The sequence below is a fragment of the Indicator indicator genome, chromosome 14, assembly GCF_027791375.1.
Source record: "Indicator indicator isolate 239-I01 chromosome 14, UM_Iind_1.1, whole genome shotgun sequence".
Classification (NCBI taxonomy): Eukaryota; Metazoa; Chordata; class Aves; order Piciformes; family Indicatoridae; genus Indicator; species Indicator indicator.
Window position 1 is genome coordinate 6,563,933 of NC_072023.1, and position 22,119 is coordinate 6,586,051.

The 22,119-nt window shown below is 48.9% G+C and overlaps 1 protein-coding gene across 1 annotated transcript; it reads left to right on the forward strand.

Moving 5' to 3' along the window:
• Positions 1-7,375: 7,375 nt before the first annotated feature.
• NFAM1 (NFAT activating protein with ITAM motif 1) lies at positions 7,376-21,716 on the forward strand. The gene is made up of 6 exons (XM_054387048.1): positions 7,376-7,766; positions 9,887-10,222; positions 11,266-11,375; positions 14,277-14,378; positions 18,956-19,042; positions 21,657-21,716. The coding sequence occupies exons 1-6, from the start codon at positions 7,376-7,378 to the stop codon at positions 21,714-21,716; spliced, it is 1,086 nt and encodes a 361-aa protein (XP_054243023.1).
• The last annotated feature ends 403 nt before the right edge of the window (positions 21,717-22,119 follow it).

A 22,119-nucleotide genomic window follows, 5' to 3' on the forward strand; every position in this document is an offset into this window, starting at 1 on the left:
TCCAATAATAGCAGTAAAGTGCTCCCAAACTCTGTGGAGAGAGAGATTATAGAAGGATCAGGTATAATTATAGTGCCTTATTATTGCCATTCTCATCATTCTTTCTAACAAAGCTTTTCCACAGGATGAAAAAACTTCTTGCAGGAGACCGTAATGTGTTTGCTGGTGTTCTTTTATTCTTCTTTCCAAGGCTGTGCAAGTCAGTCCCTGTAAATGGTGTTAATAATTACTGTAATCATCTTGGACTTTATGTCTGTGCCTGTGTTGTGGTGCAGGACAGCTTCTCTCCCAGGTTTTGAGTCTCTGTGCCCTACTCACCTGCAGGTCCTGGGAAAACCAGGAGGAGAGGCAGAGCTGTTTGGACAGATGCAGCAGGCTTGGGGACAGGTTAGGTTTATTTCTTAGGGCAGGAGGAAGTAGCAGTTTGCTGAGATGGGTCTTTCTTTTTTTCTCCTTCTCCCCTGAGCACCTTGGCAGAGCCTTGCTCTCGGCTCAATGAAAGTAGGGCAGAGTCTAACCACATTTCAAGCTGTCTGCTTTTTTGGATTCTGAGTAACTGTGATCTCTATCTGTTCCTAGAAAAGATTTAACTTATAAACCACAGCTGGGCAGAGATAATAAAGGAAGCAGTACTGGGGTGGAGAAGACTCTCCCCACCATATGCAGAGGGGTGTCTGTGGGGAAGCCAAGTTGTGGTAGAGGGTCTCTGCAAAACTGCTTGGTTGTGGCAGAACACAGCAGGGCTGCTTTAGGGAAGCTTCAGCAAGTATTAGTAGCTAGGTGTAAAGTGTGTGTACGTGGGGTTTTTTTTGCATTTTCCATCCCTGTTGGACCCACATCTACCATCACACGTTTTTCCAGGCAGGAGAGACCCCCTTTCATTGGAGGGGTTGGAGTGGGTTCAGGCTCAGTTCCAAATCTCCAGGCACAGAGAAATTCAGAAAACCCCTTCCAGGTCTCGCCCTGCCCCACAGCAGCATTGGCTGCTCCCAGTGCCCTCAGCAGTGCTCTGCAAGGACTTGAAAAACAAAGCCCATGATGATTCTCTAGCATTAGGCCAAAACTACACATTCTTGTCTTGTGGTCCTGTCAGTCAGGGATGTAGACGGCAGGTGGAAAACAGGGGGGTGGGGAAGGAAGACAGAATTAAACACATTTCTATATTGGCAAAAATCCTAGCAGAGAAGTGTTTCTTCCAGCAAATGCTTTTTCCAGGAGGCTTTATTTAGTTTGCATAGCAGGAATAGGGCCTGGTGCTGTAAAGGTGCTTTTCCACCCTAGAAGAGTGTGCTTTAATAGCTGTATCAGCCTGCATATTCTCCATGATTCACGATAAAAGCAAAGTTGAGGAATTAATAGAAAAAAAAAAAAAAACAAAACAAAACAAGCCACATTCATTTGCCAGTGAGATACTTAGCTACTTAATCCCTTCCCAGACTTCCTCCCAGGAGCTGGCAGTGGCCTGTTATGCATGAGAAAAGCTGTGCTGGTCCAAAGCAGGGTGTAACTGCACATGTGCAACTGCCCAAGGTTGTTGTCACTGTGGTGTGAGTTCTGCCTCCCAACAGCCCGAACTGGAAAGCTCCTGCGAAGAAGGGGTCCTAAAGAAACAAACAACCAAAACCCCAACATTAAAAGGGATGGGGGGCTGGAAATCCACAGGAAAAAAAAAAAAAAAAGGTGAGGAGAAGAACAGGGAGGGAATGAGATGGTCTGGCTGCAGGGAAGATCAGGGTCTCCTTGGACGATCTCAGGGGGCAGGAGCTTGGATTTGGAGGCAGCTGTGGGGCAGGCCTGGATATCCAGCTGTGCCCTGACGGTATGCAGAGAGTTGGGGCTGGCATAGACAGCTGGCTCAAAGCTGGACTTGCTGAGTCTGGAGCAGCTTTCCTGTGCAGACAAGGCCAGAAGGGCCATCTGGCGAGACTGTTGCTGGCAGGGACCAGTTCTGCATCTCTCTTGCAACCACTGCCACCATGTCCAACATGATCCTCCCTGTGTCTGCCCCATGTAGAATCCAGCCCCTGCCAACCCTGCCTATCTCTCACCCTCTGTCCCTTGCAAAGAGGATGCACATCCCTTCACTCAGGAGGATTTCAGAGCATGATGTGCACACCTCAAGCATGCAGCTGGTGAGGAGATGGGTTGGGGGTGGCTGTTTTAAGAAACCATGTCTCGAGTTGTTGGCAGTGTGGGCTGCTCTTCCCCAGCATCCTGTCCCCACCATTTTTGATGCTAATAAAGTTCTGGCTGGCCTGACTGTGGCACCCTGGGGTTGGTGACCCCACATCCCGTGGCTGTGCTTGTAACTCTTGCTCTCATGCTCTGATGAGGGCTGACTGACTCAAGCCTGCCCCTGTTAAGGCAGGCATAGTCCACTAAATGCCATTGCCAGAGCCTTGACTAGTGCAGCATCACTGGTTAGTGCCATGAAAGAGGGGCTCATGGAAAGCAGTCACAGACAGCGTCAGGACACCTGTGCAAGCTGAGGAGTGTCATTCATAACAAATCTGTGCTCCTCACCAGCACTGGCTGGAGTTTCCAGAGCACCTTCAGTGTAGGATGGATGGCTTGTGAGCAGTTGGGTGAGATGGTGCCAGGTGTCAGAGACGATGCTGCCACTGACTGTCCATGCTTAGACCCTGTAACTGTGGGCTGATTCTCCCAGAAAAAGAGCTCAGCAGAGGCAACTCAACTGCCACTGCTTAGTGGCTGTAGCTGGAGGGGGCTGTGAGCTGGCACTTCAAGGAGTCAGGCAGTGGGGCAAGAAGTATGTGAGGGGGCTAGGTTGAGCTGCTGCTGGGACAGTGATGTCTGGCAGCAGAGAGGGTAAGGAAGGCAGCAGGCAAGAAGCAGGACTGGGTTAAACCCAGGGCTGCCTGTCCCACAGAGCCTGCGGTCAGATTTATATATTCTCCTTTTCCACACTCCGTCTTTCTGCTTGCTCCCACCTAACAGACGAACTGCAGTTTGCTGAGTAAATGTTGTTCTTCGAGTTGTTGATTACAGTTAATTAGCATTAATTTTGCCTTAAATGGTTCCTGATTGTGCCCGTTTCCTCCAGGGTTTCTGCTGTGGTGATGCTGAACCGAGGAGATGCCACAAGTACCAGACGCGATGCACGGCGGCTCCCCCAGTGACCAGGCACCGTGGCGATGGGTGGGTGCGGGACGTACGAGGGGCTGGACGCAGCACAACACAGCAGTTTCACCCACTTCGTGTCCTGAGTGACCTGTACGAACCTGTCCCCAGGACTGCCGTTCGCCTGAGCTGAAACGCAGGTGGCACAGCCTTCAGCTGTGCTGGCAGAGCACCCTGTTGCTGCGCGCCGCTAGATGACAAGGATTCACCTGCACCGAAAGAAAAGAAAAACAAAACAAAAAACACAGCCACTGCTGCTTATCGCACGGCTGGCAGCGGGGACGCCGCCAGGCCACAGCCGCAGGGCCGGGGCGGGCGCAGACCCGCGGCCGGGGCGGACCCCGCCGGCGAGCGGGGGTGACGGCGACGGCGCCATCTTGTGGGCGAGGGTGCGGGTTGGCGGGTAATAGCCACCGCCCCTCACAGCTCACCGGCCGCCCCGCTGGCTTAGACCGTGTGGCTTTACTGGCCTTTCCGGTGGGGCTGGGCACGGTAGATGGAGCATGGCCCCATGTGCTGTCGGCAGGGCAGCTCTGGCCCTAGTTCAGCTCCAGGCCCAGCCAGGTGGACGTTCTCCTGGAAGGAGTGAGTGAGAAGGCAGCGCAGCCCTTCCAGGTGAAACCCCGCTCGCCCCGGCTTGCCACACAGGCGGTAAGAGGCAGCCTGTGAAAGGGAGCTGCAGGGAATGCCAGGGGCTTGGGGCGCAGCCACACGGCATCAGCCCCCGAGAGCGCGTTGGGTGTGTGATGATAATTTAGTTCCTGGGAATCTTTCCAGTAAACGATCAGAAAAAGAGCAGAAATGGGGTGATTTCTGAGGCAGATTCATTTTGCTGGTGGAAGGGAATTACAGGCGCGGTCCCTCCTTTCCCCACAGTAGTGTCAACACCTTTCTTTTTCTGGTTTCCCCTCGAGTTGCTGATTGTTCTCTTCCCTGGAGCAGTTCAGCGGGTAGAAACGTAGCGAGGGCATTGGCAGCTTTTACCTCGGCGTCATCCAGCCCTGCTGAGAGGCACTCGACACATAACAGTGCTAAAAATGCTGGCAGAGGCATGGCCCCGCTCGCACTGGCTTCCCTATCGCTCCTGCTGCCAGACAGAAGGAAATTGTGTGCCTCAGAGTCTGGGGTTAGAGGAGTCAAAGAGATTGTGAATCCTCAGAGGTGCGTCTGTTGCCGCTGGCTGGCTTTCCAGCGATGGGGGATTGAGCCGGGCTCTGACAAGGCAGCAAATCCTCAGTTGCTGTGCTGGGGAATGCTCTGAAACACTCTCTGCAATCAGGCTCCTTGAGTTGCTGTAGCTCTTCTCTGCGCCAAGCGGTGTTTCTCTTTTGGATGGCTGTGGTGTTAAATGCTTCAGCAATAAGGAGGCTTTGTTGTGGTCTCTGCAGCATTGCTTTTGCCTTGGTTAGCAGCAGCCTTTTTGTATGAATAAATGCTTTCCCTGGAGCTGGCTGTGGAGGCATGTGTGGGCATGTGTGTATGTGCGTGTTCACCTTTTACTTGGGGGTGTACATTGGACACAGCTGTGAAAAGGCAGTTCTGGTAGGTTCAGCAGTTGCCCAAACATGTTGTTTCTTTGCGCCAAAACAATGTGCTTTTCCTCATGGTTGGGAATGCTGGCCAGGGTTGTGGGCTTTTAACAGTGCTTGAGTGAAATTAATGGCCACTTTCCAGCTACAAGGAGAAACTGTTGCCAGCACCTAGCCCAATGCTGTATTTAGTCTCAGAACCAAGTAGACAGATCCTGGCCAGTCTGTGCTATGGCAGGGCCTCAGTTGGACAGGCAATTCCCTCATCATGCTGCAGGGACCAGCTCACACACAGCAGTGTACTGTATAATGCATGAGGGAAGGTCATACAATGCCCTGTTCCTTTGCAGCTTTGTAATTTACTGCCTTTGGCACAGGTATCCTGGTTAATTTCACCTAAGTTTTGGGAGGGATCAGTTCAGCTCCACCACAGGCTGGTAACAGGAACACAGCTCCCCAGGTTTTCCTCATCTTCTCCTCACTTATGTCTCCAGGGTTAAAACCCAGTCCAGAATCCCCAGACCAAATTGAATTAGAATTTAAGATTAGAATTTAAGATTCAGGCTCCCTTTAGGCCCTAAGGAACAGAATGTCATCCAGTCTCACAGTTAATAGCTGCTGGGTAGTCATTTCAAAGCCATTTCTTTTCAGCGAGCTCTACCATAGCAAATCCCAGCAGTGAATGTATTTCTGGCCTGGCTGTGCCTCTAATCCCACAGCTGAGCCTTATGTGTGATCTCTTTTGAAATGCTAGATCTATAATTTTATTTTACTTTTTTTTTTTTTTTTTAATTCCAGACAGCAATATTTCCAGGACTTGGCATTTAGAGGGGCAGCAGGGTTGTTTATAGGAAGAGAAGGAAAAGGACAGGAGGACGATGTTGACCTAGCAGCCCTACAAACCTACCTCACTTAATCCACTTATCGCTCTGAATTCCTGAGGCAGATAAATACTGATAACAGTTAAAACACATCACTGACAGGAGCAGCATGTTCTGTCCTCTAGAAATACATCAGTGCTGAAAATTGCAAAGATGTGTGCTACCATGGGGATGAGTGTGATATAAGAGTTGAGGAAGCTCTTGCTGCTCAGTAAAGTTCTTCTACAGGAGGGGTCACTTAGCCCCTGTTGCCTTTTAGCTCCCTGCCCCGACTACCTGGGATGTGATTCAGGCCTGAGAAATGCTGCTGAGCACTGTTGTGACTCCACAGCCCCCTAGAGCCACAGCTGCCTGGTCTGTGTCTACATATCTGACATGTCAAGTGAGCACCAAGTAGCCTGTTACCATTCTTGACTGTCCTTGTTGCTCAGCATTAAGACCTGCAAGGAGCAACTTGCAGCTGAGACCAGCCCTGTGCAGCTCATGTCAGTGTGTCTTGGGGAGAGGAGTTGGTTTTGGCTAATCTGAGCTAAACTTTCCCTGGAGGAGTGCAGCTGCTGCACCAGCCTTACAGCGTGACACAAAGCTACTACTTGATCCTCTCCCCATCTGTCAGGGCTCTCAGCAAGGTACTGGAGCCGTCCCTGGGCTCCGGGGACTGCAGAGGCTGCAGCTGCATGCTACCCCACGTCAAGACCCCTTTCTCCTGAGGTCCTGTCCCAAGCTGAACAATGCTGAAAAATGCTGTAAATCCAACACTGCTTTGGAGCAAACCTTGCTCTTACAAACTCCAGAGAGATAAAACAACTGATAGTGATTTTGACAATGCAGAGTTTGCAGGCTCATGTAACTCTTAGGTCTTCCTTCACACATCCATCCCCCACCAGTCACCCCAGCACCCCATGGGAGTGGGAATCTATGAAAGTGCAGCAAAGGGCTTTCTTGTGAACAGTGCAAATGTCTCAGAAGTGTGAAAGGAGGAAGCTGCCTAGAGAGAAGTGAAGACCTTTCAGACAGTTTTTTTTGAGTCAGATGCTCCTCAGCTGTTGCATTGCAGATGTCTTAGCTAAAAACAAGCTTTCACTGAAATCAAAGAGTCTTCATGAGTATAGGTGGCAGGATCCTCCCACAAAAAAAGGATTTTTCTTCTTCACAGAGCTCTCCTTAGGTTGCCCTACAATAGATTTCTTTAAGGCTTGCCTGTATTGTGAAGCTGATTCAGAGACAGCATCATGTGGATCTGAAACACCCCAGCTGCTAGAGATGAATTCACTTTCTGGTCCTTCTCACTTCTGGAATACGATTGACTTCCTCCAAAGTGACATAGCGGAGGAGCTGGCTGTGGAGGAAAGTCTTGTGCAGTGCAACCATTCCTGCTGAATGTGGGTTCTTGTTTTCTGTGTTGAAGGCAAAACAGGTGATCTCACGCTTGAGTGTTCACATAAAGGAGTTTGCTGATGCTACTCTGTCCTGAACCCATACCCTGTGGCACTGTCCAGTAGCTTCTCCATGTGAACAAAGCACTTGATTAAGGTAATTTGAAGTATGGTGCCCTTATTCCAAAACCCAGATAGTCCATGCAGTAAGATATCCAGGAATAGCTGTTCCAAAACAACTGTGTGGACATCCTTGTGAAATTATGGTAAAAATCTCACTGTGCCACTCTTAAGCTTGTCCATCACTTCAGAGTCACTTGAATCCTTTCCTGAGTTTGACCACATTCACCTCAAATGGCCTCAAACTGCATCAGCCAAAGCACATTTTTTTTCCCATATTCCAACATGGTGCTTTGGTTACTGTGGAAGGTGACAAAATGTGCTTTAAATGCCTGTGATGTTCTGTGGTCATCAGGAGACAAAGCTCCATGTGTTGAAGCTCTCATGGTTTAATCTTTGGACACCCACTGGTAGCTGTAACACCACTGTAATTTTACAGACTAATGAACTCTGGTGTGGGGAGGAGTCTGACCAAAAAGCAGAAGAGCCTGCATCTGCCAGGAGCAGCTTGCCAAAAGCAGTGTGTGTCCATCCTGCCTGTCCCTTCCCAAACGGGAGAGGACCATCCTGCTGCCTGGGTGTGGAAATGCCTGACAACCCCCCGTCTCATTTGCCTTTTGGATCTTCAGGTCTGGTTGCTTTCCTACAGCCTTTGACCTCCATCATGGCCTCTAATCTAAAAGTCATCTTCCTGTTTCTTTGGTTGCTTCACTGTGGAGGTAAAAGTCTGGGGGGTTTTTTTGTTCCTTTTGTTTACCCTCACGTTTGTTGTATTAGAGCATTTCCAGCTGCTATCTTTCGCTAATTTCCAGAGATCCCCTCTAGGAATTTGTGCGCTGCTGCTATTTCTGTCTTTCAAGCATTTCAAAGCTGAGAGAGAGAATCCTCAAGAAAGGAGAAACATGGGAGAAGGGTTAGATAACCTAAATAAAATGGTTTGGCTTTTTTCCTGGCATGCACTTCTCAAGGTAATAGCTCCTGGGATACTCTAAGAAGACTCATCTCTCTTCTGTTCTGTTACAGCACTGCTTAGCCATGTCTTGTGTGTTTATGGAAACTGTATTCATGTGTGTTTTGCTGGGTAGAGATGAGGAGAAGGATGTGATGAATGATTTTAGAAAATAAGGCCCAGAAGAGACTGCTTGGGTTATCAGTCCCAGAGTGTCTGCAGGATTTTCTGTTACTGCCTTTCTATAATATTCTAGTATACAGCACTGTGGTCTCACAACGAAAGTGAATGTCCCTTAGCACTGTACCCTATCTCAGCTGTTTTGACAGCTAAAATCTTTTTCTAGTGATGTAGCCTAAGGTCTTGCTTACTTTGAAGCTATTTCCCTGGCTCTGTCATCTGCAGAGGATTTTCCTTAATGGATGTTGCTTCCCAACAGTCCTTTCTGGACAATAGCCACTAGGGGCTGGACTCGATGATGTCCAGGGGTCCCCTCCAACCTGTGATCTCCCTCCATTACTGCTCCCCATGACTCCTCAGTGCTCAGCATTCAGTGGCACTAAGTTTGAGTTGCTTTTTGTGGTGCTGAGTCCTGCTGTGCAGAGGTGATGCTGCTGTTGCGATGTGGCACTAGTGCACACGGACAGGAAAGCAAGCCTGTCTGTGCTCTGGGACAGCTTAGTGCCTTGTCATGAGCTTGTTCACAGATGCAGAACCCCAGGGAATCCTATCAAAAGTATGAATGGAAAAATACACCTATCCCCTGCTTTCTCTCTCTACTCCCCCCCCACTTCAATTTCCTTGTCTCTGAAAGAACCCTTCATTTTGTAAGAAGACTTGTGTGTTAATTTCCAGTTCCCTTTTTTAAAGACAGCAGAGCTTTGCACGGATCTCCTCTTAGGTTGCTTTATATGTGGTGGTATGTCAGCTGCCAAGCAAACAGATCCAGAGACTGCTTGATGTTAAACCCAGATTTGGCTGGGAAGCCAAAGCACTTCTATACCCCATGCTCCTTACCTGCCCGTGGCTAACGATTAGTGTTTTTTATTGAACAAAACGGAGTGAACTATGATGTGGTTCCCATCTGTGCTTATTCATCCTCTCTTGTAACTCCTGATACCATTGCTGTGGCAGGTCACCTTCAACAGCCCTGTCTGTGTAAGGAGGAGGCACGTGAAGGGCATGATCTCCCATCTCTCTGCCCTTATAAGATACTGTTACGTATCGATAGTTAAGGTCTGCCACCTTCTGCAGGTAGTTCCCGTATCTAGCTTCAAGTCTTGCACTTTGCTACGCACTTACAGCAGCAAAACTCTGGGGTGATTAAGATGAACTCATGGCCCTGGTGCTGGCCCCTGTAGACAAGATGCAATTTCCTTCCTCTGAAGGAGGAAGTCCCACTGAAATGCCTGCTCCTGGACAGCGCTTCCAGTGGTGCAGAGTCATCCCATGGCCACGTGTGGTGCCCAGGCACAGGTGCGTGACTCAGGTCAGGAGATGTCCAGCTGGTGTTTGTCTTGGAAAATCACTTTCTGTTCATCCACTGTAAATGCAGCCTCACACCCCAGCAAAATCAGTTCACTTCCTGCTTCGTTTCCTGTCTTTCTGTGTGCTGGCATCGTGTGGAGGAGCTCACAAGGGAAAAGGGGAAGGCTGTGAAGGCAGCAGGGCCACCGCCAATCACGCAGCAATTACCTAAGAGATGTGGCAGATCACACTGGGGCACTGTGCTCTGACTCACTCCACTCCTGACAGGCCCCAGCACTGCCTGCTGCAGGCATGCTTCCTGACATGGTGTTCTTTTCACTGTGTGAGCCTGTCTTTGGGGCAGCAGACTTCGTCCGACCTGAAGTGATGTTAGGTGACTGCTAACAATTATTACCCTTACAGGGGGAACTGTCGATGTAGAGCAGAAACCTCCAATCCAGGTTGCACTGCTCAAGGAAGGAATATCCATCCCCTGTGAAGTCATCTTCCCTTACATGCCGAAATATACCAAATTTTCAATCTTCTATTACTGGATTAATTCACTGGGACAGACAACGTCCATCCATAATAGGTCGGAAAACATACCCATCCCTTCTGGAAAAGAGAATAAAACTGCTACCATGTCTTACAACCACAGAATCATGCCACTTGAAAGCACCTCTTCTGGCACATACTACTGCAAGGTCAAATGGAATGACATCCAGAAAACAGGAAAGGGAGTTTTTGTCCTTGCTAGAGGTAAGTCAACAACCAGAAAGGAAGGGCAGGGAGTTAAACATCAGTCAGACCTGGCTAGGAAAAGATGATCTTTGCTTTTCTTTTCCTCTACCCAAACAGGCTACAAAGTCAAGTGGGAAAAAGACTTTAGGCCCAAAACTTCATGCCGTTGAAGCTGAATGCACTTTACACAGGTGACCTGTGCTACTGTTGCCAAGGCACAGATGGGGATGTGAAGATGCAGTAATTTTTATCTGCCCTGCCTCAGCCTCCTGGGAACAGCAGGGTTAAAGTCATGGTCTAACCAGGGAGTCTGGGCACTTTTTTGATGTCAGTGCTCAGGAGACAGTGGGGTTTGGCCTTCAGCAGTATGATAGAGATGGCTGAACACAAGGACAAAGTAGGGTGCTTGCCCTAATCAGATGTACAGGTTAGGTGTTCTCCTAGGGGCTCATGAACAGGTCTCACTGTAACCTTTCCCGCTTTTCCATGTGGTACAAGGAATTGGTTGTTTCATTAATGCACAGACTGGAAATCAAGAGAGCTTCATGCCAAGATAAAAGGAATGTTACAGGGAAGGGATAAGGACCTGCACACTGCTGGCTGACTGGATTTGCATTACTGAGTGCTGGAAATGAAAAACTTATTAGAAAGTGTGAATGCAATGAGCTGTGATGAAATAGCTTTGCCACACTGGTCAGAAGACGCCTACAGTGCCCACCTTGCTAGTTTGTGTGGCCTGTGTGCTTTACACCATCTGTCTTTCTGTCCCTGTCACTAAAGACCTTTGCCAGCCTCTGCCTACTACATTTCTTGGCTCTCATGTCACCTCCCTCTAATCTACATGAAGTGCAGCTGCTTATATCCTGTCTCTTTTGTGTGAGTCTTCAGCTGCACCCTGCTTGCTGTTCAGTTAGATTAGGTTTTGGAGGGTATGTGCACCTATGCCACCATACTCTGCACTGCTTCTGTATTTTATTTCTCTCAAGGCTCTTTTCAGGGTTAAAAATGCAGCAGATTGTAACTTTCACTCACACTGTGAATCTTTTCCTTCTTTCTTACAGATACAGGGTACATAGAGACCTCTTATAAGTGGGAAATCCTTGTTACCCTTACTGTTCTTCTTGCTGCATTGAGCATCACTGCAACAGCTCTGCTTCTGTGGAAAAGAAAGGCAAGTTATAACCAAACAAAAAGCAATACCTGACACGACCCATTCTAGAAATTGATTTCATTTGCTTCTAACCTGGCTGGATTGGAAGTCCCTGTGTTGAAATTATCCATACTGGGTATCTGCCTCAGGTTTATTTTATTTCTTTTAGTTCAATCTTTCTGAGAAAAAAGATTACAGGAAAGACAAATCGAGTCATTGATTTGTCCATTAAAGAAATTCTAGTAATCATTTTGACTCCAGCATGCTCTGCTTTAGAGCAAAGTTCTGACACAGGGCAAGAAGTCACACTAGGAGTGTTGCTGGCCCTGAGAATGTTCAAGAAGATACAGCCTTGTGATTTGATTTTGGAAAACTGCAGTTTGGGCATGCTCAGTCATGGCTCTTGTCAATTTAGCTGTCTAGAGCAGCTCCTGTGAGGCTGCCTTTCCACACAGTGCCAGTCAGACAGGTAATGTCCTGTGTACTCAGGCATGTCTGTTGCAGCCCTGGTGGCAGGAGGACAGCAAGACCTCTGTGTAATCCTCTTTAAAGATAGGGGCTAGTCTGGTTCACAGGCACAACCTGATCCCAAGGAGACTGTGCAACTGGGTTCCTGAGCCATGGCTTGGGCACCGTAGAAGAAAACAATCAGCAGTATGGAGGGGATGGGAACCAGAGCCTTGGGCATGGGTTTTTTTGCATGGAAAACATCAAGAGACAGGGATGGTCACACCAAGGATCCCAAGGAAACTTGTATGTAAAAAAAAAAAAGAGAGAAAAGGACCTGAGGAGCAGCATGCTTTAGCTGACTCTGCTTTGAGCAGAGGGGGATTGGACTAGACAATCTGCAGAGACACCTCTTCCAACAGCAGCAGTGATTCTGTGAGACTGGAAGAAGGAACCTCAGCAGGGAAACTGGGGACTGGAATCCAGAGCAAAGAACCAATGGAGCTTGGAGGAGGGTGTTAGGACTGGACTGACAGGGCCCCTCAGATGAGCAGACTAGTGGTATAGGTTGGGACCAGGTGGGTGAGGAAATGGAAGCTGGGATGAGTAGCTGAGGGGCAAAGAGAACCTAGGAGTGGGGAAGAAAAGATGTAGAGAGCAAGAGAAGAAAAGCCAAAAGTAGGGCTGAAAGACCTGGGTGAGGGAGGGGCCCTGTGGGAAAGCCTCTACAGCTGTGATACTGGATTCCCTGTTGTTTGGGGAACACTTGCTGCTCCTAGCCCTGCCACCCTCAGGCATTCAAACAGCATCCCCCCAGGGATCTCAGGGCTGGCTTAAAAAAAAACCCTGATGCCTTTTAGAACAGAATTTGGGGACTGTTGTTTTCCAGGTAGAGCGTGCCCCATATGTAGTCTTTCAGGCTGCTCCCTGCCACCACAAGAGCAGACCCTGCACACATTTTTATGTGGAGGCTGTGCTGCTCGTACAGTCCTATGAGTCCAAGGAGCATCAGGCTTCAGTACACATAGTCAGAGATCATGAGGTTGAAAATAGAATGGCAGCAGTTGGCAGACCTGCTGCTCTCGTGAGACTTACCTTGCAGGCAGTCTGATGGAGGGGGAAGGAATCTAAGCAGCAGTGACTAGGCTGGAGACAGGCCCCCGTCTCTGCTTTCCTAGACAGCATCTCCATGGGGATGAGGAGGGAGGCACTGTCACGACTCACTGATTGGCATCTCTAGATCTTCAGGTGGACCTTGCAAGTCTCAGACCTGTGGGCTCTTCTGGGGGCCCAAAGAGATCACACAGTCATTCCATTTGCCCTCCTGCAGAACACAGCCCGTATTTCTCACCACAGCTTGCTCAGACCTGCGGGTTTAAAAATGTTTATCTTTAAGAGAAGCTATTTAGCATCCTCCTTAGTTACTAATGGACTGGAAAGCAGTTCATCGCTTTCATGTGATGTGAATATAATCATCCCACTTCTTTCAGAATTAGAACAGAGATACTTAGCAAAGCCTTCTGCCTCTTCTGCCTCCTCTCTTGCTTGCTGAGCAGGGCTAGCCCTTATCTGTGCATGAATGGAGTGTGTTCCAGAACTCATCTGATGCAAAAAAAACTTCAGAGAAAAGGATCTTCTTCCTTCAACTCCATGCTGGACTTGCATGTTAATGTGTCACTGACTGTATGTCATCATTAATGGTCATCTGGTGCTCTTCTCTAGGCTCTACATTTTAGCAAAAGCTTCCCTCCAAATCCTGAGTGCCTTTTGGCTCTCTGAAATTCCCACACTCACTTTGAACAGACCCCTGCTTTACTCCCTCATTTTTGTGAGCTGTTAAATACTTACGCCCTCTGTCCAGCTAGGTTTCAGTGGTGGAAGCAATTTCTACACATGAACAGAGCCTAGTTCTCCTTTTCCCTGCTCCAGTGTAAGTCATCAGACTTCTCTGTTTTACCCTGTGGGGAGGTAAGACCTTACTGCTCTCTACAACTACCTGAAAGGAGGTTGAAGCGAGTTGGAGGTTGGTCTCTTCTCCCAAGTAACAGATGATAGGATGAGAGGAGACAACCTCAAGCTGTGCTAGGGGAGGTTCAGGTTAGATATTAGAAAAAAATTCTTCACTGAGAGGGTTGTGAGGCACTGGAACAAACTGCCTCAGGGAAGTGGTGGAGGCACTGTCCCTGCAGGTATTTAAAAGACATGTAAATGTGGTGCTAAGGGACATGGTCTAGTGGTGACATGATAGTGCTGGTTTAATGGTTGGACTCAACCTGAAAGGCCTCTTCCAACCAGAATGGTTCTATGATGCTGTGGAAGGAACTAGCCCATGTTGTGAAGAAAGTGACAGCACTCTGTAGTGGAAGCACTCAGAGTGTGTGAGCAGCTGGCTTTGACATGATATTGGTGTTCATTTCATCTTTGGGGAGATGATGTTTTCTCCAAATGTATCATTTGGTGTCTTGTCTCAAGCAGGCCTTGTGCCCTGGAAGGAACCAGCCAAATATCCTGAGACAAAAGGTGGAAACGCAGCCTCCTTCAGCCAGCCCACCACCACCCCCCCCTCCTGTCTATGATGTGAGTACCAGAATTGCTTTCCATCCCTTCTGTCCACATCATGGTACAACCCTTCCTTTCCTTGCTCTGCCACAGTACAGATACCAGTATCATAATGTCATAATATCATAAGCAATAGCTGCATAGCAGCCTGGCACTGGTGACCTTGCTCTTCTGCTCTGCCCTTCTTAGCTACTCTCAGGACTCTGCATGTTGTGTGTCTCCATCCTGGCCCTACTCATGGCCTCCTCAGTGCCAGAGCCTTGCACCATGCCCTGCTGGGCAGCACTCTTCCCTTTGCCAGCAGCAAGTCAGCAGTGAGCAGCAAGTGTGGGGCCAGAGAAGATTCTTGGTGTTAGAGGTAGAAGGGTTTCCAGAAGTCAGGAAGGAATAGGGGCTCCTAGCCCTGCTTTGTACTGTGGGGTGTCTCAAGGCCATGTCTTTCCCAGTTGGTGAATGATGGCTCAGGAAAGGAGCAGAGAGAAGCGCTCTCTGCAACAGCGCCAACTGTGTAGAGCTCCTGCTGTGACACCTTCACTGGTGCCAGTGACATAGACCACTGCAGTCCTGAGCAGACTGACTAGCTTTTTCAGGAGGAAAAGGGCAGGAAGAAAGTTTTTCTTTTGGAGAATTTCCTTTCTCATTGCAGAGGATCTCCTTTTAAGTGTGGAACACTGACTTCTTCCACTCCTCCAGCCCAGCAGCCACAGCATCATAAGTAATAGGATTGGAGTGGCCCTCCTGAAATATCAGGCTCAGACCTCAGCTACCTCAAGTAACCATGACCCCTAATCTCATTTACAACCCATCCAGCTCCATATAAAATAGATGCCTTTTTTCTTCTTTTACTCCTGTGTGAGGGCTGCTCCACTAAGAAGGGAAAGATTCTCTCCCCACCTCCCCATAATCTGTGGGACAAACAAGGAGGAACAAAATCAAAGTGAGTAGAGAAGGATGTTGCCTGAATATTAGGAAACCTTTCTGCCTGCAAGGTCTGTGAGGGCTGGAAAAGTCTCTCTGAGGAAAACCTGTAAGCTCTGCTGCATTAATCATTTAAACTAAACAAAGCAAAGCTCTGGAGAATGTACTACAGAGAACAGCAAAGCTCTGCCAAGGAGGCAGGAGACCTGATAGGGAGCAGATATGAACAAGGGGATGGGTCTGCCCCCTTCTCATTCAGACATCACAGGCTGGGGGTGTTGGGGGGGGCACCATTCTGTGGCCCTTCCATTTTTGGAGTAGAGATTTAAAAGCAAGCAGGACATAATGTATGTGGTGTGTTTATTCTGGGCAAAAATAAAAGCAATGCTTTGGGTAAAGGAGGTTGCAGGTTATAAACCTTTTCATTTGTATCAAGTAATTTCTCTTTAATTCTGGCTTCTGCAAACCTGAATGGGTAGCTTCCTGCTGAAGTGGATGATTTCTGCAAGGAGACAAAAAAAAATCAAATCCATTTCTCGCTCAGTCGGCCTCGTCATGCATCCTTAGCTCCATCTTAATTACATGTTTCATCATGTTGCTCTGTTCAGGAGGCCCCACTAAGGCTAATATAGCAAGCCAGCAGAGCCAGCCTTAGGCACCAGCAGTCACAGGAGCTGGCTGGGCCCCTGTGCTTGCAGGAGCCCTCTGGACCTGGCCCAGCTGGCCTTCTCCTGAAGCCTGGTAACTACAGGCCAGCTGTGCAGGGCTCTTAGCCAGCCTGGTGTGCAGGGCAGGTGGCTCAACCCTCTTTGGCAGAGCTGCAAACAGCCTCAGACCATCTCCTGCATGCTGGGGGGTATTGAGCCCACCCACTGGAGGTTGCTTTATTGTGGAGCAGCTGCTGTGGGGTGACTTGTTCAGGCACGAAGCAGCAACTCCTGCCACAGACACAGTGCATGGTGAGGAGCAGGGCTGCAAGGTGAAGAGTGGGGAGCATGGAGCTGTGAGGTGATGGGGCAAGAGCTCTGGGGTGGAGATCCTGTGTTGGATGGGCTCTCAGGATGGGTGAGGGGAGTGGAAAGTCAGCAAACCTTGTTTCCTTTGAAGATGACTCTGGTGCCTCACTGCTAAACATTGCTGGCCCTCTGCATGGTGTAAAACCAGCCCTGCAAACTGTGTTTGAAATTGTGTGTGCTGTGGAAACCCTTTGGAGTTAAACCGGGCATTGAAGATGGTGCTTGGGGAGGGCAGAAATCCATGGTCAGCACTGGGGTGAGCTGTGGCTGGGAAAGAAGAAACACAAGTGAGAAGTAACTCCAAGGGATGAGATAGAGAAGAAGGTTAGAGATTAGTGATGGGAGAGGAGGCCAGCCTGTGCCAGATGTACTGTCTGTGGGGAATGCAGGAGGGCAGAGTCTAGAAAAAATTTGAGTCAGAGACAGTGCCTGGAGCTGAGAACAGAAGCAGCAGGAGGCAACACTGGACATTGAAGTAAGGGCTTGGAACAGGCTGGTGCAGCTCATTGAATGCTCTGTGTTACCCTACATGACAGCAAGGCTCACCTCTTGGTGTGGGAGGGGTCCTACCACACCTTCTGCAAAACCATCCTGCTGAACACCCTAGTGGCTCTTCCTGATGCCTCCATTTACCTCCTGGTCCCTGGGGATGGGTGCCCATAGTGAAAAACTGCAGGTAAGAAAACACCCCAGTAATAAGAAGGCAGCTGGGCACCCATTTTGTTCCCACTACTCTGCCAGGTGTTCCTGGACCTCTTTTTCCTCCTGCTGCCCTGGAGCAGCTCTACCTCACTGCACTGCCCAGACACAAGCCTGCATTTTCCTCTATCCTCCAGCTTAGCTGCCTGGTTAACGAGCAGCTTGGAAATAACAATCCAGGGACTTGCTTCATCGCTTTGCACTTCAAACAAGCTTTTTTTGAGCAGCAAACGGAACTCCTGTGGTGCAGGCGAGTTCCAGAGCACAGACACTTCTCCCAGTGTGAGGAAGACAAGGAAGCTGTTTGGAGATGGGAAGGCATCTGCCAGCAGAGAGGAGAAAGGCCTGTGAGCCTCCACTGTGACGGTGGCAGGTGGTCAGTGACCAAGCGTAAGTAATTAATTTGCAAATGGTGGTTGGAGACCCCAGCTTTCCAACCAGCCAGCCAAGAACCAGCATTGTCAACAGCCTCCACGAGAAGAGGGCTTGTGGAGGGAATCTTTTTTGGAGGTTAAACACCAAAAGTATCCTTCTTGCTCACAAGTAGGTTCAGAGTAGAGGCTGCCTGTCCTGCCATGGGGACATGGAGCCAGGCTGCTGGGAGCACAGCGCATGGAATGAGGTCCTGACTGTGAGCATCACAAAGAGAATTGAAAATGAGGATGGGGAAATGGAATTTTCTGTGCATGCATGTGCACACATAAGCAGTTGGGAATGTCTGTGTAGGCAAGTGGGTGGTTGGGAATGGGAAGCAGACAGGTGAAGTAATTGGACTGCTCCGGAGGAGGAGTGGGAATAGGAGTGCTGAGTGGTGCTCAGTTTACCTCCTGTCTGACTGCCTGCTTGTTCCATGCCCTGCTCCCAAATGCTGCTCCTGCATCATCTAGTCCTGTTCAAACCACTATCCTGCTGGACATGCTCCTGAAAGACACTGAGCTTGGGCAACTCCAGATGATATGATGAGGGTTCAGGTGGTTGGCAGCCCCAGAATCAAGCCTGCATGCGTTGCTTGTCCTCCTCGCTGCGTTCAGGGCGCCTCGCTCCCTTTGCAGTCTCTCACTAATACCATCTGCCCCTCTTGTGGCCAGAGCTCCTCCCATCTTCCTGTTGCCAGAGAAACAGCCACCTTGGCAACCTGCTGTCATCCTTGAAACACACATGGAAAAGTCCTCCTGATTGTTGTGTTTGATCCTTCAGGCAGATCTGGAACATCACTCAAACTGACACGCATCTCCTGTGACAGGATTACCTGGGGGACCAGCGGGTGCATACACATATAGGGGGTGGGTGTGTTTCTCTGTGTGACTGTGTGGATGTGTTTGAGGGCCTGGCAGTGTATTGATTTTTTTTTTGTTAATTATTATTCTTTGCTCCCTCTAAGAAGAAAGGAGAGTTCTGGCTTGGAAAAAACCCAGAAAATAAACGGAAAATGTGCTCCATGTAGGGGTTGCCATTTTCAACAGTCCCTGTGCTTCAGGACCTCAGCTTCACCTCTCTTCTAAATCTTGTGTGCCCACAATAACAATGAGCAAGAGCTTGTGGGTGTCAGGTGCCTAAACGGTCTTGGGCAGTGCAGAGCACTGCTGGTCACTTGTGGTCCCCATGGTGCACAATATGCTTTCACGTGGCAGAGGGGTCTTTATTTTGCATTCTTGGACAATTTTACGTAAAGGGAGGCAGGGGCATTCACATTGTTATCCACTGCCTTGCACAAGGTAGGTAACATCAAAGCCTGTCTATGTGAGCCTGAGAAAAGAAAATGATGCAGCTACACTGTAGAGATTTCAGGGGAAAAGGATTTTCCTTTTGACCAAGTTCAGGTCAGGAACTTAAAATTTTGGAGATGACATGGGTACCTAAAACATGTCAGGCACAAGATGGGGAACAACTTGGTCAGCAATTAGTTGTCTTAAACCTAAGCAATTTATTTGACCCCTGCTCTCTTCTCTCTTCCCTGTGCAGTCCCTGGATTTGCATCAAGTTGAAGTCTATTCTATCCTTGAGAACAACACAGACCACAGATCACCCAGAAAAAGTCCTCTAGGGAAGGTAAGGGCTGGGGCCTGTTCTTGGAGAAGAAGAACCCTTATTCACTGGAAACCCAAAGTTGCCATGGCCCTAGCAGGCAGTAAATGTCTCCAGTCCCACCTAAAGGGGAAAATGGGATGTGGCATCCACTCCCCAGCTGAGCAGCACATGTAGCCTACCTTCCCTCATCCGGCAGCTCTCCCAGTTCTGGCAGTCCTGGTTTCTTGCAGATGCCTTGCTGTGTGAGTTATACTGAAAGGCACTGAAGGGTTCGGCATTGCTGCTCCCTCTGAAGGGATGGATGTTCATGGAGACTTGGCCAGATGCTGGTCTCCACTATTGCCCTTTCTAGAATGTTTAGGCAGCTGAGAAGTCCTCTGCAGTGGAGGAATCTGTACATTGGGCACAGACCTTAGTGGCATTAAGCACCTGAGAACCATTTCATGGTAGCAGAGGTTAGATGATCTGAACAGAAGCTGATACAGCCTCTGTCAACTGGGGCTCAGGAAAAGGCAGTGTCAACACATTTTGAGCTTGATTCTTCTTACTGGTCTGGGAGTTAGAGACAAGGAACTAAATCTACTCATAGTGAAAGTAGCTGCAGCTGGGAATATGCAGGTGCAGATCAGTTGTGGGGGCTGTGTGAAGCATACCAGAGGCCCAGACAGCCCTCTACGCTGAATTTGGCAGGGGGACAAAACTTGCATCAGGTATCCCAACGAACATTTCTTTCCTATCCTTAGAATTTAGTTGTTCTTTTCCTCTCCTGACCTCTTAAATGCTTAAAAAAATATGTTCACTTTTCTAACATTGGAAAATGTTCCTGAAAAATATCTCTGCTTCCTCTCACTGATGACCTGTTAGGGCAAGCTCCCCAGGTCGCATATGCAGTGTGGAGCATGGATCCATCTTCAGCTGGCACCAGCCCTTTGCTCATGAAGGACAGTATTTTTCAGTGACTGAGGCATTTTCACAGTTCCCACATTTTAAGAAAAGGTAGTCCAAAATCAAGTGTGTCAGAGCTACTTGTCATGTGGCCTGGTCCCAAGGCCACTGGCCTCCTGCAGTTACTGCTGTGGCACCACAGTGGTTGATGGTAGCAAAGACATTGGCAGTTAACTGATTACTAAGGGGGAAGGATGGGTTGATTTATATAGGCTGTCTTATACCCCAGTGCATCAGATGAACTGGAAAATACAGCATACCTGGGTTTGTGCTCCTGCTGCATTTTTAATTAGTTGCATAAGGAGAACAGTGGGTCCTGATCCATCTTTCCTGTCTTGCTTATTCTCCTGTATACCTTTATCAGCTGCCTCACTGTGGAATGATTCAGTCTGGATGATCAGATGCAGCATGTGTGGGGCTTTTTTCCATACTGTGGAGCTGTCTGAGCTCTGCTGACTTGCTGGTGTGTGGCCCACACCACTCAAGTGCTGCTTTAGGGAGCAGCAGGTCTGTAAAACAGAGCAGGAGCAAAGCCACAAAGCAAAGGAGCAGCTGTGTGTGAGTGAGTCTGGTGCTGGCAGTCTCAGCCAGGCTGGGGTAAAGGTTGAAGCAGAGATGGAAGAAATAAAAGAGAGGAAAGCAAAGAGAGGGGCTGGGATGAGCTCTTACACCAAAAGCAGACACCTCAAAGTGTCCTCAGTTCTTGTGCTGGTCAGAAGGAAGTGTGAGTGACAGAGCCCCACCATCACTGTGCAGGAGAATTTGGCTGCACTTTCAGCTACCGGTCCAAGCACCCTGATCAGCTTTCCTTGCAGTCATCCTGGTCTGTGACCACCTGGAACCCTCCTCCTCAGCTGCCTGTGCCAGAACATAACAGGGTGTTTTCCCTAAGAGTGGGGTTTGTGGGCCCACAGGTTTGGCCTGTGAGTGGGAGCTGGGATTGCTGAATGGTGGCTGACCCTGCTGCAGAGGTCCAGCCCAGCCCTTGCTGCAAGACGCTGCTTGTAGAGGGAAAGCTGGAGAGGGAAGCAAGGCAGAGAGCCCCTGAAACAACAGCATTCACATGCTGTGATGCTGGACTGTCAGCCAGCCTGGGTAGCCAGGGGTTAATCCCACATGCTTCAGAGGTGTTTGCACTCAGCGTTCCTGTAAAATGTTTCCCTTTGGTGGTGGCAGCAGAGAAAATACTGGTGTAGGTAGGGCTCCATTCACCCGGTGGCATTTCAGCTGCTTGCTGTGTAACCTTGCTTACAGCAGGCTTGTGCCACGCAGCGCTTAAAATATCAGTCTGTCAGCACCTTGTCTGCACGAGGAGCGGTCGTGTGGAATAGACTCAACTGTTGAAGAAACAGCATTGAGGAGGTCAGGGAATTCCTCCTTCACAGAATCAAAAATGATTTAATTTTTTTTTTTTTAACCAAGTCCAATTTTCCCTCCCCTCCCTGTCTGACAGCTTTTTTTTGGGGGGGAAGAGTGACAAGCGAAGGAGGCATCTTTATCCCCTGGGCTGGATTAGTCACGTTAGTCTCTGGCAGAGCAACATTTCTCATGGTAGCAGCTTCCGCTTCAGCAGATCACTTATAGCCATTTCTAGCAGAACAAACCTCGGTGCCTCCTTATTAAGAATTAATTCATCTTCTTTTGAATAATTTTCCTCCATTCCTTTTTTCTCCTTTTCATCATTCTGCAGACGCCTGAGCAGCAAGCAGCTCTGGATGAATCCTCTGATACACTGTATGAGAATATCTAACAGGAAAATCTGACCCTATGCAGACTTTCTGTACAGCAGAGCTACTATCTTACATCCCCAGTTCTCTGCAGAGATCCACAGCGACTTCAGGGCACAACCATGAGGGACTTGTGAACCCCTGGCTCCTTCTAAACTGCCCTTCATTAACAACAGAGTGCATCTGTTCAGCTCCCACCGGGGCTCAGTCTGCACTGAGCAGCAAAGCTATCTGGCAGAAAAGCCATTTGATACAAAAGAAAATCTGCTTTTGTCAAGCTCTCACACATATCTTGGAAATGGTGCAGATGGGATCTGTGCAGGTTTCTTTCACCTGGCCTGCCTGAAATACTTAAATCTCCATTCTCTGTAAATGATAGGACAAGCCAGAGACCTTCCTGCTTGCTGGCTTGATCTTCCAGTTCTG

Coding starts and splice junctions, on each gene's coding strand:
- NFAM1 (XM_054387048.1), top strand. CDS start 7,376: ATGCCTGTGATGTTCTGTGGTCATCAGGAGACAAAGCTCCATGTGTTG. Junction 11,376..14,276: donor TGCTTCTGTGGAAAAGAAAG/GCAAGTTATAAC, acceptor TGTCTCAAGCAG/GCCTTGTGCCCTGGAAGGAA. Junction 14,379..18,955: donor CCCCCCCTCCTGTCTATGAT/GTGAGTACCAGA, acceptor TTCCCTGTGCAG/TCCCTGGATTTGCATCAAGT.